General features: G+C 44.2%; 1 protein-coding gene across 1 annotated transcript in view; it reads left to right on the forward strand.

The window, feature by feature from the left end:
* GRIN2B (glutamate ionotropic receptor NMDA type subunit 2B) overlaps positions 1-16,481 on the forward strand; it is a 404,765-nt gene that overhangs the window by 341,355 nt on the left and 46,929 nt on the right. Inside the window, exons 6-8 of the mRNA XM_045870040.2 lie at positions 13,907-14,109; positions 14,902-15,073; positions 15,292-15,445. Coding sequence (XP_045725996.1) covers positions 13,907-14,109; positions 14,902-15,073; positions 15,292-15,445 — 529 coding nt within the window. The remainder of the gene's footprint in view (positions 1-13,906; positions 14,110-14,901; positions 15,074-15,291; positions 15,446-16,481) is intronic.

Raw genomic sequence — 16,481 nt, forward strand, 5'->3', positions numbered from 1 at the left:
GTGAGCGGAGTGATTCTTGGTTTCATCTCACATGACGCCACTCATCTGCTAGGGTAACCTGGATAATCCAAAATGGCCTCACTCTCATATCTAGCTGTTGCTACTGGCCATCACCTGCGCCTCATTCTGCATGTTTGCCCATCCTCAAGGAGGCTGGCTCAAGTTTCTTCAGAGTTATTAGCAACATTCCAAGAAGGCAAGGCCCATTGCACTGTTACTAGTCAAGCCTCTATATGTATCACATATTTTGCAATTCTACTGGTCAAAACAAGTCACAAGGCCAAATCTAGAGTCAATGAGAGGGGACTACGCAAGTATGGATATTGGGATATATGATTCATTGTGGGTACCACTAATACAATGACCTACCATGAATGGCTGTAAAAAGTAATATCCACCTTATAAGACTGTTCTGAGAATTAAATTCAATAACATATGTGCCTTGCTTAGCATGGTCCCTAACATATAGTGAATGCTCAATAAATATTAGCTAGTATTATTAGCAGAATCACCATCGTTTATTATTAGCTGCCAAGAACAATTTCTCCTTCTAAAATCCCACTCACTCATTTGTTCAACTAACATTTACTGAGTGCCCACTGTGGTACTATTCCTTACTCTAGGCATTGCAGGAATAATAATAATAATAATAATAATAATAATAATAATAATAATTAATAATAATAATAATAATATTCATTCCCTGCCATTGAGGAAATTATAGTCTGCTAGAGGAGACCAGATACATAAGCAGCCAAATATGTATGCTATAGCAAGTTCAGTGATAGAGATACGTCCAAGGTATTTAGATAGGATAAAAGAAGGCTACCTAACCCCTCAGCCCCGCCTGGGGGCATAGTGGGGAAAGGCTTCTTGGAGTAGATACTACCCACGTTGAATCCTAAAGGTTGAGTGGTGTCATCCAGAAGAGAAGAGATTTAAACTAGAGAATCCCAGTAAGGGTAAAGGCATTCTGATAAGAAACAGCAGAGTGTGTTATTATCAGATCAAGGTAAAGGCTAGGAACCCTGAAGAGATAAGTTAAAAAGAAAGCAGAAAGGCCAGAAAGGAGAGAGACAGGAAGAGAGGGAGGGAGGGAGGGAAAGAAAGAGGGAAGGGGAGAGAGGAAGGGAAAGGGTGGAGAATAACTATGTACTCGTCCAAGGAGGGTGGATATCACTCTGTAGATGGAGGAGGCACTGACAGGCTTTGAAAAGGGTAAGGATGGGGTCAGATCTGAAAGTTAGATCATCCTAGGGGCCCGCAGAGGAGGGACTGGACAAGATAGGACTGGAGGTGGGGAAACCAGTAGGTAGTAATGGAGGAATCCCGGTAAGAGGTGGAATGTCTGAGAATGAAAGCCACTGTGAGGTCCTATCCTGCCATTTCTAGCCTCCAAAGCTGGGGGAAGGCATTTCAGGGAGAAAAGGAATGACTTTGGATAGCATAGTCCAGAATATTCCAGAAAGACTGTTTTGCACATACTTAGCAGCGATGTATGTCCACAAAGTTGGACGATTCCGCCTCAGGAGGGTGGTAGAGCTGAGACAATCTTAGAAGGAGCGGTATTGCTAGGGATTTAGTCCTCTTGTCAGTGGCCTCAGTGAGGTATGAGGAAGCCATTCTATGAATCCTACAGGATACCTTCTTAGAAGCCTATCTTTCATGACTTTTTTCTCTTTTCTCTGTGGTCTAGTCTTTTAAAATTATAATGTATATTCAATGACTTTGACCTCTTCTATTTGTGCTCCTTCATTGCCTCAGTGATTTTTATGTGTCTTTTCAATTCATGCCTTGTTTCTTTTCATATATATTCACAACCTTATGCCTTGGATTTCCTGGATGATCACACTTTCAACTGTGCTGCTTCATTGTCCCTGAAAACACATTCATAATTATCGGAGTTTACATTCAGATTTGTGGTCTGGAAAACATTTTCATTATACTTAACACAATATGTTCCTTTTCCACAATCCCTCCTGTTACTTTCCTTTTGGCCCTTCTGGACGAACACCCTGCAGAACTAAAAACAGCTCTCTTCAGTCTCACCTGATGAGGTCCTTCTCCAGGTCCAGCCACCTTTTCTAGCTCTGGATATTTTGCATGAGAACCCAGTTTTCCTTGTTGGGTTGTTTCACTGAATGTGCAACTACTTGCGTCATGTTCCTTAGCGTCCCGAGATACACTTCAGAGGTGTGCTAGCCCAGCATGTCTAAGATCCATGGTAGATTCCTGTGTGTTTCAGGTAACCTTTTCTTTAAACATCCTGAACACATTTGGAATTCCGAGGAGGATCATGATGGAGGAGGTGATGAAACTTACCAGGAGGCAAAGGGCCGAACAAGCTGGGATCAGTCCAGTAAGCAGTGTTTGAAGAGCAGTATAATCATCGCTGGCTCCCAGGGGGCTCCCAACTCAGTGCCTTCTGGATGGTGGCACTGCTTCTGCTCTGTGCATTTTATCCTCCAGCCACTCTGCATTCCTAGGTCCTCTAATGCTGTGGCGGCCTGAGGCATGTGGGGCTGCCTAAGGAGAACAGGACGCGTGGGCTCTTCTGAGTCAGTACCATTTGCTGAGCATCATTATTACTCCATGCCTGATACTGTTCTTATGCATCTTATCTAATACTTGAGGCAATATGGAGTAGTGGGGAAAAGCCAAGGTTCTGACATCAGATTGCCTGGGTTCACGTCTTGCTTCTACCACTTCCTTGGCATGGGGGAACCCCGAGACAGGGATCTTACAGAAACCTTCTGCTTATGAGCTCCTAATGCTGGAAAAGGATTTGTGGAAGGGGTGTATGGAAAATAAAAAGGGAGATAGAAGGCATGGAAATGAGTGGGCCTAGCCTCAGGGTTTGGCACGTAGGCCAGTTGGGAGGAGATGCCAAATGACCTGCTGAGTGTGATTGGCTGACACTGAGACCCTGTGACTGTCCAGGTCACCCCTTTGAGGCCTGGGGGCCAGGTAGGGGATGCAGTCACAAGCCACTGTCAGACTTAACAACAGAAACTCTAGCTCGTTGGCCCTGCCTAAATCCAGAACTCTGAGCTTGAGTGTAGGCCTCCCGCTTCTCCTTTCCTTGGCCCCAGGCAGGGGAGCACTTGCTTAGGAATGGTGATGCGATCTGCCTGTCACTGGTGAGCCAACCCACTTCTTGGTTCCCAAGATGTTCACCAAAGGCTGATGACAAATACCACCACAACCACCAGAAAACTACTGGCATTTACTCAGAGCTCACCGTGTTCCAGGCATTCCACAAAGCATTGTATGTACATTATTTTATTTTATTTTTGTCAAAATCCCATGAAGATAGCTAGAGTTACTCTCTATGGCCTTTGATAGGTGAGATAAACAGTGTATGATGAGGACTTGCTTTGATTATAAAGAGCAGACACCCAACTTGAACTAGCCTAAGCAAAAGGCAAATTTATTACAACGATACCAGACTGTCTCACCAGAACCCACAACAGAACTGTGGTGGGGCCTCTCGAATAGCTACAAGCCAGGACTCTGATGCTCTCAGATATCTTGCCCTCGCTCACTTGTATGTACCTTTCTCTGGCCACTGGCTTCATTCTCTCTCTCCATAAAAAACCGTTTTCTTCATAGGGTACCGAACATGGCTGCCCACCGCTTCTGAATTTTATGTATTCCAGCTTATGCTCCTGGGATGACAATGACTTGGCACTCCTTTCAGTTCTAAGGTTACAAATCCCAGGGATTTCCCCCAGCAGGCAGGTGCCCCAGGCCTCAGGCCAGGGTATAGCCTGAGAAGTGCAATAACATGGCAGCTTCCACGGACCATGCCGTCGGAAGGACCAGTGCACAAAAGGAGGAGAGACTGAACTAAGAAAAGGGGCTGGGGGAGAGAGTGAGCAAGAAGAGTCAGGTGGAAGGTGGCAGGCTGGTAGAGCTGCAAGCATCCACAACACAGAATTTAAAAGGTTAGGCAACTTGTCCAGAGTCACACACAAGCCAAGCCAGGCCTCGAAGTAGGCCTTTCTGACTTCACAGCCTATGCACTTAACTAATATGATGAAACAGAATGAAGTAGTAGAATGAATGAATGAATGGACTAATTAATACATACACGCATGCGTGCAGCACATATATTGAATATATATACAAATACTTGTGAATCCAGTGCTCAAATCCCAGGAGTCACATTCAGAATGGTCAGACATTATGCACCTCTGCTCTCTTCCCTCACAGCTTCTCATCTGAGGATAAAGGTGGAGAGTAAAAGAAGCTAACCTGATGATGAGCCGTGTTCATGACTGAAGCCTGTGACCCAGGCCCCAAAAGCAGGTTATAGCAGCCCCGCTGGAGTCCACCCACATCCAGCAGTCAGCATCCCTGCTGAGCTGTGTTCTGGGGCAAGCCCATGTTCTGGGCATGTTGCACACACATCCAGAGCCCTGCGATGTGTGCTCGCTTCGGCAGCACATATACTAAAACAGAGCCCTGCGATGTAGGAAGACGTTGATTCAGGGAAAGCGGGACTAGCCTGGGTGCTGCTGAAATTTGACATGCATGTCCCTGACTGGCTCCCACATGTCCTACAGGGTGGCGCAGGGCTCAGTTTTGGAGTTTCAGAGGAGGGGCCTTTTTTGGGAGATTTCAAACACTTTCAGACCCTTCAGGACAACTTGCCAAACCTTTCAGTCTATTTGAACCTCTGTGGCAAGCTATGAACAAAATTGTCTGACCTAAAAGAATTAATGCCCTTTCCGAAATCTTCATCTCATGCCAGGGCAGGTTTTATGAAGAGGGAACACCCGGCTCTTTGGGACTCTTTAGGTTCAAGGCCTTTGGTAAATCTAGAAGGGTCATAGCATTTTTAATCCTCGTGATTTCTATTTTTATTTGTATGAAAGTAGCACGCAAAACGAAAAGAATTGTGTGGAGTTTACCCTGACGTGTTTTAATGACTTGAGTTAAAGTTTGAAAAGTCGGAGTTTGTTCAGTATTTCTCACTTGCCACTTGCAAGCAAAACAAAACAAAACAAAAACAACAACTGTGTTTCTGGGAGGAAGTTAGGCCTGTTAAAGAGTTGCACCCATGTTTCAATCGTAGGAGTAATAGTGATAATGAGGAGGGGGGGGGAAGGAAGAGGAAAATAGCAAATACTTGCACAAAGCTGAGATGTACCAGGCACGGAGAGATGAAATAACTCACCAAAGGTCACACAGCCCGTCAGCACTGTGCCTCCCTCCGCGACCTGTTAACCGTCCTGCCTGCCAGGCCCACACCGCGGACTTGCCACAAAACCTTTAGACACAACCACCGCTCACTGTTTCTGGGAGGCTGGGCTGAGGGTGGGAAGCTATGGGGCTGAAGCAGACTCTTCCCTCTCAGATCACAATAAGGTGAGGAATAAAGAGGTCAGGAATATTCTGTTGACAACACAGCAGAGTGAAAGAAACATGGACTTCTAGAGTCAAAGAGGTCCGGGATAAAACCCCGGACGCTCAGTGAGTCTGTGTTTTGTCTGTATTATGGGGATCACAACATCCCTGTTCTGGGGAATTTGTGACAGAGGAATGCCACGACCCCATGCGAGGTGCCTGGCCCACGCACGGTCCAGCCCAGAAGAGCTACACTGACTCCAGTATTATCGCCAGCTTCATTCGTGATCACTGGCCTCATCCTTCTTTCTCTCTCGCTAGGCCAGTTTTCTCATCACATCTGTTTGTGGAGCACAACTGTGCTCTGGTGCCCAGGGAATTAGCAGCTTCCACTCCTGGCACCCCCTTCTACTCTAGCTCGCCATTTCCCCATCCCTCCGCTCTCCAGAGCAGGAGACACGGAGGCCAGAAGGAGTGGAGAGCAAGGACCGCTCCGAGGCCGATGGCTGGTAGCAGCCGTGGGAATGCACAGTCCCCGGGGAGCCCCGGGCGTCAGACAGGGAGAGCAGCCGAGGTCTGGGATGACAACCACTGGCTCAGTTTCGCTGGGAGACCCACACAAGTGCCAGGCAAGAGTGGCTGGCCGGACCTCCCCGTGGCCCGTGTGTCCGGGCTGCCAGTCCCCAGCTTCCTGAGTGCAGAAGTCGTAATGGGCCCAGGCGGTCATGGATCAAATTTGAATATGGAAATTACTTTCTAATGCATTTTTCAAATGCTGGAGTTCTGAACCTAGACGTCACCGAGTATGCAAATGATTAGGAGAAGGAGTGTCACGCTGTGCCGATGGCCTTGTTAGGTTCTCAGATTTCGCCGTTATCCTTATAACAATGCACACGGAGCTGAGTCCGCCCAGGGCAGCTTTATAATCTGGATGCTGGAGAGAGGCGGAATGAAGAGAAACCGTGTGTGCGGCAGCCTTGCCTCCTAAGGTCTTTTTGTGGAAGAACACCGGAATTCAACCTGGTGTAGCCTTTGGAGGGTACCATGTATTTTTTTCCCCTGGTGACATCACTCAGTGATTTACTCAGAACACACTTGTTCACGCGAGGACAAGGGACAAAAAGAAGTAAAATAACACAGTCTCTGCCCTAGAGTGCTTAAAGACATATTCAGAGAAAAGATTTGTGTATCAAACCATGTAACAGCAAAAGGGAGTGGTTGACCCACAAAATTATTCCAGAAGATCAAATAGAGCTTTTTCTTGGAGCAGGGGTGACCAGGGACAGCGTCTGGGAAGTGAGGAGGCCTGAGAAGGGCTGAGAAGGATGCAGAGCATTTGAGAGGCATGGAAGGACTGACGAAGGGAAGACTGAACAACACAGAGGCAAAGCTTGTCCGCCAGACAAGCTCCGTGCAAAAGGGAGGAGCAAGGAACACGTTGAGAGGGGGGTAGATCTTCTTTTCTTTAAAGTAAAGTAGGAAAATCAAATGTTCTATATAAAGAGATGTGATACTACGAAAGAAAGAAAGGTAAAGGTAAAATTCTATCCATAAAAAAATATAGCAAAAACAGAAGAGAAATCTCAGAGGGAGAACAATATTTCAAGCATATCTGACAGGGGATTACTATCCTGCTACACAAGGAGCTCCCTACAAATAAGAAAGACAAACAGCTGAACAGAAAATGGGTGAAGGATAAGACTAGAGGGTAAAAGAGGAAAACCTAAATGCTAACAGATGTGCAGAGGTGCTCTCGCTCAGTGCAAGCCAAGGAGATGAAAATTCAAGCAATTAGATACCGTTTTTCTTTCCTTAGATTGGCAGACTTTAATAGCGATAAAAACCTAGTGCCGGTGAGAACATGTGCAAGGGGCACTCGTGTGCTTTGCTGATAGGAAGTTCAGTCACTACACACCTTTGGGAAAGTATTCCAGCAACATCGAGAACATTTAAAAACATAAATATCCTTTTATTTTGCTTATTCACATTACTGGGGATGAATGCTTTGGAGTTATCAAGATACGTATTGTGTATTTTGGTTAAAAAAATTTTTTTTAGGAAATATCCTAAATATTTATTAATAGGGGTACACCTAAATACATGGAGACATGTCTGTTATTATGGACTACCTTGCAGCTGTTAAAAGGAGTTAGCTCTAACTGGGAGTAAGCCCAGAATGTATAACGAAGTGGAAAAAGTAAGTTGCAGAGACATGTGTGTATTATGATATGATTTTGGAAAACACACACGTGCATACACACACGTGTCCCCTTTTTCATATATATGTATATGTATTTTGTATGAATATAGAGACTGGATGGCCATACGCCAAAATGTCCACTTGTTTACCAGTGATGGGGAAGAGGGGCGAATATGGAGAAATAAAGATTGAGCAAAATGAAATACTAGCAGACACTCAACCTTTAAAAGTCCTCGGAGCTAGGATGGGTAGCTTAGGGAAGAGAAATGGGAGTGCCTTCCTATACTCAGATTATTGCTCTGTTAGGAGTCTCAGGCCTACGCCAGGCCAGCTACCTGATGTGACGCGGCTTTGGGACAGAATGGGATGCGTGTCTGGGCTGCCTTGCAGGCACTGTGCCTATTCTTTTAGCTTACTCAGAGAAATCACACGTAGTTTTAAATTTTGCATTTTTAGGGTACCTGGGTGGCTCAGTTGGTTAAGCGTCTGCCTCCGGCTCAGGTCATGATCCCAGGGTCCTGGGATCGAGCCCCACATCGGGCTCCCTGCTCAGCGGGGAGCCTGCTTCTCCCTCTCCCTCTGCTGCTCCCCCTGCTTGTGCTCTCTCTCTCTCGCTCTCTCTGTCAAATAAATACATAAAATCTTTAAAAAACGTATTTAATTTTTTTTTAATTTTGCATTTTTAAAGTCAGTGGAATACATACAATGAGCAGCAAGTGTTGAGTGTTAGAGCCAGATGCCATCTCACACAAGAAACAAAAACACCTTGATTTTTGAAAAATAACCTTTGACACCTTAAGAGGCTCTCATAAGTGCTTTTGTTCCAGGATCTTAAAAAATGACTTTCTGTGCACGTGAGAGAGGCAGCCCGGGGAGACTGATGTCCTTTGCTGTCTGTGCCAGGACTGAAGCAGCCTTCACAGCAGCCGTGCCCTGCCCAGTCCCCTCTCCCTTCTCCGTGATGACACACGCACCAAAGGGACAAACTCAGGGGCTTTCAGCAGGAACGTGGTCCCTGTGGCCTTCTTTTTTATGCGTAACCTTCTCAGGGTTCTAATTGGTGCCGGTCTCACTAGTGGTAATGGAGGAAATCTGTGAGCAGAAGGAAGACTCTAAGTCTAAAATCACCACAGATCGGTTCTCTAGAATTTTCCTGAGCAGAGGCTTATGGAATAACATGTGGCAGGTTTGTGAGGTGTAGACTTCCTTTTGAGGAGAGATCCCCAGCTGAACAGGTGTTCGGCTTGTACCGAGAGTACCAAACCAGAACCCCTAAAAATGACTCTATGTTTTTCTGAGGAAACTAATCAGAGATTTTTTTTTTTCTCTTAAGAAAGATGATTTCAGTCCTCTAGAGCTCTTTTTAAATGTTAGTATGGCGGAGAACTGCATTTTTTATAGACAGATGTTGTTAAACGTGCGCCTGGTAATGATGTTTGTTCAGTGCCTATCTCTGAGGAATTCAGAGCACTTTATACATGTTTTCTTCATTATTTCCTCAACGTTTTTCTTTTTCGGATCATATTTTAACTTAGCTATAAATTCTTCATTTAGTTTTTCTCACTGTATTTTCTCTGAAATATCTGCATTTCCGGTATTACAAACTCACACCAATCCAGATATTCTAGGAAAGCATTCAGAAGTTTCCCTTTTAGTGTCTCAGGCTTCTCTTTGTCTTCTTGCCATTCTTCATGACTCTAAACGAACTCTCCCATCTATCGTATCTCCACCATACTTGCTCTCCCTTAAACAAATTGTTGAAACATAACTTATTTTTCTACATAAGAGGTTTCTGTTATACTTAGTTGTTCACTTGTTTCTAAGTGCTTGCTCCTTGCCTTGAGGTAGCTAATTTGAGGTAATTAAACATGTTCTTTCACATGAGCACTGTGTATTGGCACTATGAATCTAATATTCATAGCAGAGGGCTTTTTTTTTTTTTTCCCTAAAATTGTTTCTCTTTTTAGTCCTCGGGAATTTGTTAACCCAGTGCTTGAAGAAACAATAAAAAAGAATCATTACTAAAAAAAAAAAACAACGAATCATTACTTTAAGACAAGCTAATCTTTTTGTGTAAACAAATCAGACACTTCCCTCCCTTGAGGAAATAACCATGTAGAACACTTTTTCACTGGATTCTAATCAGATGGAAGTGTGGTAGAGAGCCTCAGTCCTAAAAAGATCCTGGGATCATGAGATTTTATGCAAGGCACCTTAGAAATCATTCCCTCATTTTACGGATATGGGAACTGAGACTTAGAGTTTTAAACATTTGTCCATGGTCACAAAAATACTTAGGGTTACATTCAGAATTTAGGGTAGGAGACAAGACCCCTGAAAAGTTAAAGTCACTAAATAAGCTAGTGAATAGCATGAAATAATGAATGATTTGGTTACTCTGGGCCATTTGTGGGTTGGCAAATATTTAATAACTGGGGGATGGGCAGAGGAAGCCCAGAATTGTGGTGTTTGCCAATTTCATGGGTGCCCCCAGCTAATTTCAAGCTATCGGCATGACGCCATTGAACAAGGAGTTGTGAAGAGAGGAGTGCTATCTAGTTGGTTCTCTAGAAAATGAAGATTGTCCGGCTAGAATGAACAGGTCTTTAAGGAGGAGGAGAACTGAGTTAAACCATTTCTCCCCACACATCATACCTTTCAGCTGTGAAGGACTATCTTTGATATCTCTTTTGAGCAACAGTAGGACTTTGATCCTTTGCTCTTGCTATTGCCTTGGTGGATAGAGTACTCTTCACCTAATGCACTATCACATTTCAGGGCCCAGCTCAAAGACAAGGGTCTTCATCAAGCTTTTCCCCGACACTTTCAGAAATAATCACTTCTATTGTGAATCCCAGAGTACTTTATTTATACCTTTTATTAGGTAATTACCAAAGCCTAATTTGATGTTACATTCAGTAGATAGTGTCTTTCCTCTCTTGACCGTTCTCAGAGGACAGGGATCGTGATTTACTCCTTCAAGGGCAGAGCCCCAGTGCTGAGTAGTGGGTACAGCCCAAGCTTGGGAGCCAGATCGTTCAGCTTCAAATCCTGACATTGCACTCATGCACCATGATGGTGTGGGTAAGTCATCAAACCCCTCTGTTCTCCTCTGTAAAATGAGACATTAAATAATAGCCCCATCTCACAAGCTTGCTGCGATGATAAATGAGATTTTTAGAATGTTCAGTGCCTACTGTATCCTAAGCCCTTGCTAAATGCTACCTGGTATTGTTATCTGTAACACATAGCCCAGTGCTTAGCATGCAGTTGCTGTAGGTTGAATTGAACTGAAGTGAAGCAAGGAATGACCCGGCTAGCTTATTGGGAAGTTGAGAAAAGGTATGCTAGTGGGGACTCCGTATGCAGGTTATTATTGGATAAAGGAGAATGATCTAGTAAATAAAAATCATTTCTCATAGAATTATAGGATCAACAGCTAGTTTCCCAGCTGTGGTATGATGAACACAGAGCAGAGTGGGATCATCTGTGCCCTTCCCTCACCCCATGTGCTAGATACTGTACATCCATAAAGATACCATTTGTTATTGCAATAGCTTTTATAAACTGCTGTTAGTTGAAATACCTCCTTTTAAATACTATGCAGTTGCTTTTTAAAAAATCTAAATGCTCGACTTCATGTATAAATATTATTAAATTTCATTCCATTTGGTTTAGCCCATTCCAGTTAATTCATATCACTTCCAACCTTGATTCTGCAATGCAGTATATCTTCTTTTCCATTTAGCTTTGTGTTATCTGCAGTTTTGTAAGCATTACTTCTGTTTGGTTTTATGAAACACTATGCAGGCCACTTGTAAGAACAGAGTCTCCTGACATATCGCTAAAGACCTCTTTCCTTGTTGGCATTGATTCATTAAACAATCTTTTGTTTAATAAATATTTTAAACTCCTTTCAAATCTGTCAAAGTATACAATAATCGATATTATATTCCATGTTGTTCACAAGAGCGTCATGAGAAACTTTGCCAAAATGCTATGTCTGCAGCATTTTTGTCTTACAGATAGAGTAAGTCTATTAGAAAAGAAAAGGCTGCTTGCTTGTTGAAACCTGTTCCTGATTAACCTATATTAGCCCTCAATACCAATAACTTCCTTTCCCAGTATGAACAAAGGATTCATATTTCAAAATAGTGAAGTTAACTCTGTCAAGGTGGACGAAGCTGAATGCACACACCTTGACCATGTAGGTGAGAAGTTTGGACACATCCCGAGGGCAGTGAGAGGCTGTTGGAATTCTCAAATAGCGGTTATATAACGAAGTGATGTTTTAGGAAGAGCCATCTGGCAGCAGTGTCCACGGTGCTCTCTGGGGGGTGGGTACCCTGTGTGAAGCTGGAAGTTGCCTGCAGCAATCCCAGAATGGGCTGCTGCACCCCTGGACTAGGCTAATAGCAGTAAAGATAGAAGAGAAGAAATTTGGATTTAAAAGAAAAGACCCCTGTGCCCGGCTAGCTCAGTCGGTAGAGCATGAGATTCTTAAAAGAAAAGACCCCAAAGAGACTATTGGGAGAAAATGATAAGAATGAAAAAAATAAATAAATAAAAATAGTTACATGAGGGATTCCCAACTTTTTCCCATCCCTGAACATGCAGAAAATGGTATCAGTTTGGCCACTGGGATAAATAGGGCGAGTTGGAGGTGACCCAACATCATGGGCCCCCAGGGTGGGGTCTCCCCTCCCCCAAGCTCTACCTCCCTTCTAACCACTAGCCGATGACATAAATATCCCCATATGGCTGGGAAGCTATTTGGATAGTTCTACTTGAGAAATAAGTACTCTTAGCAGTATGAAGAAAAACAGACTTGCACCAAAATAGGACCTTCAGTTCAGAGAAGACAATACACAAAAAGGAAAGCAAACATTTGGTTCAGTGCCTAATTCTGAATACGAAAGTGAAATATGGACCAACAAGTTGGTCCAGGACACCAAGCCACTGTCCATGTTATAGTGATACAGTAAGACAAGGGCCACGGCTATACAGACCTAATATGGGTGTAGAAGTAGGCGGTGCCTACTAGGCAGGTGGGAGGGAGATACAAACCACACCTAGGGAGTTACCAGGTAGAAACCTAACTGTAGACAAAAGCAGACACAAAGGAAGGAATTTTGGTTTTGTATGAATGTGGAAATCTAAGCCTCTTTCCTTGAAAACTTATGAAGTGCTGCCCATTTGTTGCTCCTTATTGATTTATGTAGTTAATAATTAAGTAGTTTTGTAGTCCTGGTGCCACACTTACGCTGCTAATTTGCATTGCTGCATGGAGGAAATTATAGATTGGGAAAATGCAGGAGCTTACAATCCATAATTCCTGGGGTAATTGAAGATGTTTGGTTATAGAAAATGAAAAGGTGTTCCCTCTTCAGTAAACTCAAGGGCAGAGTGAGAACAAGAACCCACCAACAAAGTCCGACAGATTCTATTATAAAATAGGAATGAATGGTTCTTCGAAAAGATAATGGAACTCACACATTTCTCCTGATGATTGGCAGCAGGGCCACCTCGTGAATGATTCCAGGGGGCACCCACTTATCACACCAGACTATGTTTGAATGGTGCTCCCTGAAGTTGGAGTACATAGCCTGTGCACACAGAAAGACCTATGCGATTCATCCCAGGGCTCCCACCAAACCCAGCAGGTGCATATCCGCCTTGACCCGTGGCATTCACCACCAGCCCAACCATGCTTCCTTCCCCAGCTAAGCTGCATCAGTATTCTTTAATCCTGACTTACCATTTTATTCCAATTCAGATCTACCCAGTTCTCCACATGGCTTCCCACTGGACCTCTGTTACAAGCCAAAACACATCCTTCTGGCTCATTTGCTCCAGTCATTCTGTTGACCTTTCCAGAGCTATTTGCTGCTCTCACCATCATGCTCCTTGTTACAGTTAAGTAGGAAAAAAACCACCAGCCACTCAAAGCAGGAAACTCCGGCATCCTCCCAACACTTGTATGAGCTTCTGTGTTAGCACTTACCATCTATCACTGTAAACATTTGTTTACATTTCTGACTCCTCCACTCAATGTGAGCTTGATGAAGGGCAGAATGATGCTTTGTCGAGCCCCAAGGTTTTGCAGGGTGCCCAGCACATGGTAGATCCTCTTTTAGTGTTTGGTAAGTGAGTGAGCAAATGAATATATTACCTTTCTTAGATATGGACATGGTAGACTCCTTTTGAGCATACAGGTTAAAAAGAATTTCCCCTCTACTATGTTCAATGCCTGTGACTGTTTACCTTTGTTTAATAGCTTCCTGGGTGATACCAGGAGAGGCTGTTGAGGTCTCTTGCCAGTGGTTTCTGAGTCTTTTGTTTACCCCTGTGCAGGTGGGCAAGTGGAAAGACAAGTCCCTACAGATGAAGTACTACGTGTGGCCCCGAATGTGTCCTGAGACAGAAGAACAGGAGGATGACCATCTGAGCATTGTAACCCTGGAGGAGGCCCCCTTTGTCATTGTGGAAAGTGTGGACCCTCTGAGTGGAACCTGCATGAGGAACACAGTCCCCTGCCAAAAACGCATAGTCTCTGAGTATGACCCCTTCCCCAGTGCTCCGGGTGGCGTGGGAGGCAGATTTACTACAGCTGTCAGCACCTGCCTGGGCGGGGACGTGAGGCATAGAATGAATTGGGCACCATGTTCAATTTTCAGTTGCTACTCAGCAATGGAATTACTGAGCAGCCCTGTGGTTCTGTCCAGATCCTGACCTGGGAGACTTACTGCTAACTATGCTCACATATCTATGGCCTTGCCTGCTCTCTAACAGCCAGGACCTCAAATTTATAGAGATTCAAATTTGCATTGGTGTTGAACCATGTTTTCTTGAGCCATGGTGCCCTGAAATTTTGAGATTTAGAAACATTTTTGGAAATAGGTAAAAATAAGCTGCTATCCCATTACAAGTCAGGTAATGATTCTCTTTGATAAGGGTGGGAAATGCCTGGAAGAGAAAATAAAAGGGTAATTTTTCTGTATCTCAATTTGGTGCTGGTTAAATGGGTGCATTCAGTGTGTGCAAATTTATCCAACTGAACCCTTAGGGGTAGGCGCACCTTCCTGATGTACATTATACTTCAAAGGAGCACTAAAAAATGTGAGAAAACGTGGTTCAATATGATGAGCTAATGAAAGAATCAGGATTCTGTGGTCTCATTTATTTCCTCACTCAGGTCTGATACACACTGTGCTGACCGGTAAAGGGGAAGACCTGCTTTTGGGTTGGAGTTTTCCTGGTAAAGGGTAATACCTGCCTCTTGTATAAAGCCTTGTTTTTTTTGTTTTTTTTTTTTGTTGTTGTTGTTGTTTGTTTCTTCAACTGGTTAGGAATAAAACAGATGAGGAGCCAGGTTACATCAAAAAGTGCTGCAAGGGGTTCTGTATTGACATCCTTAAGAAAATTTCTAAATCTGTGAAGTTCACTTACGATCTTTACCTGGTTACCAATGGCAAGCATGGGAAGAAGATCAATGGAACCTGGAACGGTATGATTGGAGAGGTGAGTGTCAGAACGTCAGGGCCATTTCCATTTTTCATGTATTTTGTTTCCTGCCAATATAAGAAAAAATGCTCTTCTATAAATTTTAGAAAGTAGAAAACAGTGAAGAGACTTCCCATTCCCACTCTACTAAGGAAACCGCTGCTGGGCTCTGTTCTCCGTGCGGCGGCCCCTTGCCTTCCTGAGCCCCCTAACGGAGCACTGTGCCTTTCTCCCAGGTGGTCATGAAGAGGGCCTACATGGCGGTGGGGTCGCTCACCATCAATGAGGAGCGGTCTGAGGTGGTCGACTTCTCTGTGCCCTTCATAGAGACCGGTATCAGTGTCATGGTGTCGCGTAGCAACGGGACTGTCTCACCTTCTGCCTTCTTAGGTAAGTGCTACGCTTGCCTGCAGGAAGCACGTGGACATGAGGACGGGTACTTGGTGTGAGGATCAAGTGAAGGAGCACGTGGCCAGGCTGCCTCAGCCAAGAGTTGGTTTGGCAGGAGCTTATTTAATTTGGGGGACTTCAAAATCGATTATTCTCAAACGTGAACACTGAAAAATACCCAAAACCAATAGGAGAGCATATGACCCTGTAAGAAAACAGTGCTGGCTGGGCAGTCAGGGCTCCTACTCTAGTCCCATTCCTGCCACTTACTCATCACTTGACCCTGAGCAAATGTGCTCCATCCTGGGACTCAGTTTCCCTCATCCATAGAAGAAGCCATTTCAACCAGCTGATCTCTGAGGCTACTTCCTGCTTTAATAATCTCTAATTCTTGCTATCATTGAAAAACTTTTTTTTTAAAGATTTTATTTATTTATTTGAGAGAGAGAGAATGAGAGACAGAGAGCACGAGAGGGAAGAGGGCAGAGGGAGAAGCAGACCCCCCGCTGAGCAGGGAGCCCAATGCGGGACTCGATCCCGGGACTCCAGGATCATGACCTGAGCCAAAGGCAGTCGCCCAACCAACTGAGCCACCCAGGCGCGCTGAAAAACTTTTTAAATTATCTTCAAGAATTGAGCTCCATGCTCCCAAAAGAGGTTTTCTGTTTTTACATGCATTTTTCTGAGCTTTGTCAGATACAGCTGATCCAATGCTTCCTTCCACTCTACCCCGTCCTTCCTTGTTCCATTCTGTACTTCCCTACTCTCCAGCATCACTTTTTGCGTCGAAAACCTTAGATATGATATAAGACCTGGTGAGATAAGGCCAAGATTTCAATTAGATGAGCTCCTTTGTGAGCTCATACCCCATATTTTTTTGCAGGGGCCGTGAGAGCAAGGGGTGGGAAAATAAAATGTCACCTCGAGAACAGGACATTGGGCTAGGAGACAGGAGGCCTGGCTTGGCCATAAACAAACCGTAAGCCCTTGGATGAATCACAAACTCTCTGAAGGACATCAACTTTATTTTTTTTTT

Source organism: Mirounga angustirostris, unplaced genomic scaffold (genome assembly GCF_029215605.1).
Source record: "Mirounga angustirostris isolate CCGP_5_RB_7025 unplaced genomic scaffold, mMirAng1.0.hap1 SCAF_5, whole genome shotgun sequence".
Taxonomy (NCBI): Eukaryota; Metazoa; Chordata; class Mammalia; order Carnivora; family Phocidae; genus Mirounga; species Mirounga angustirostris.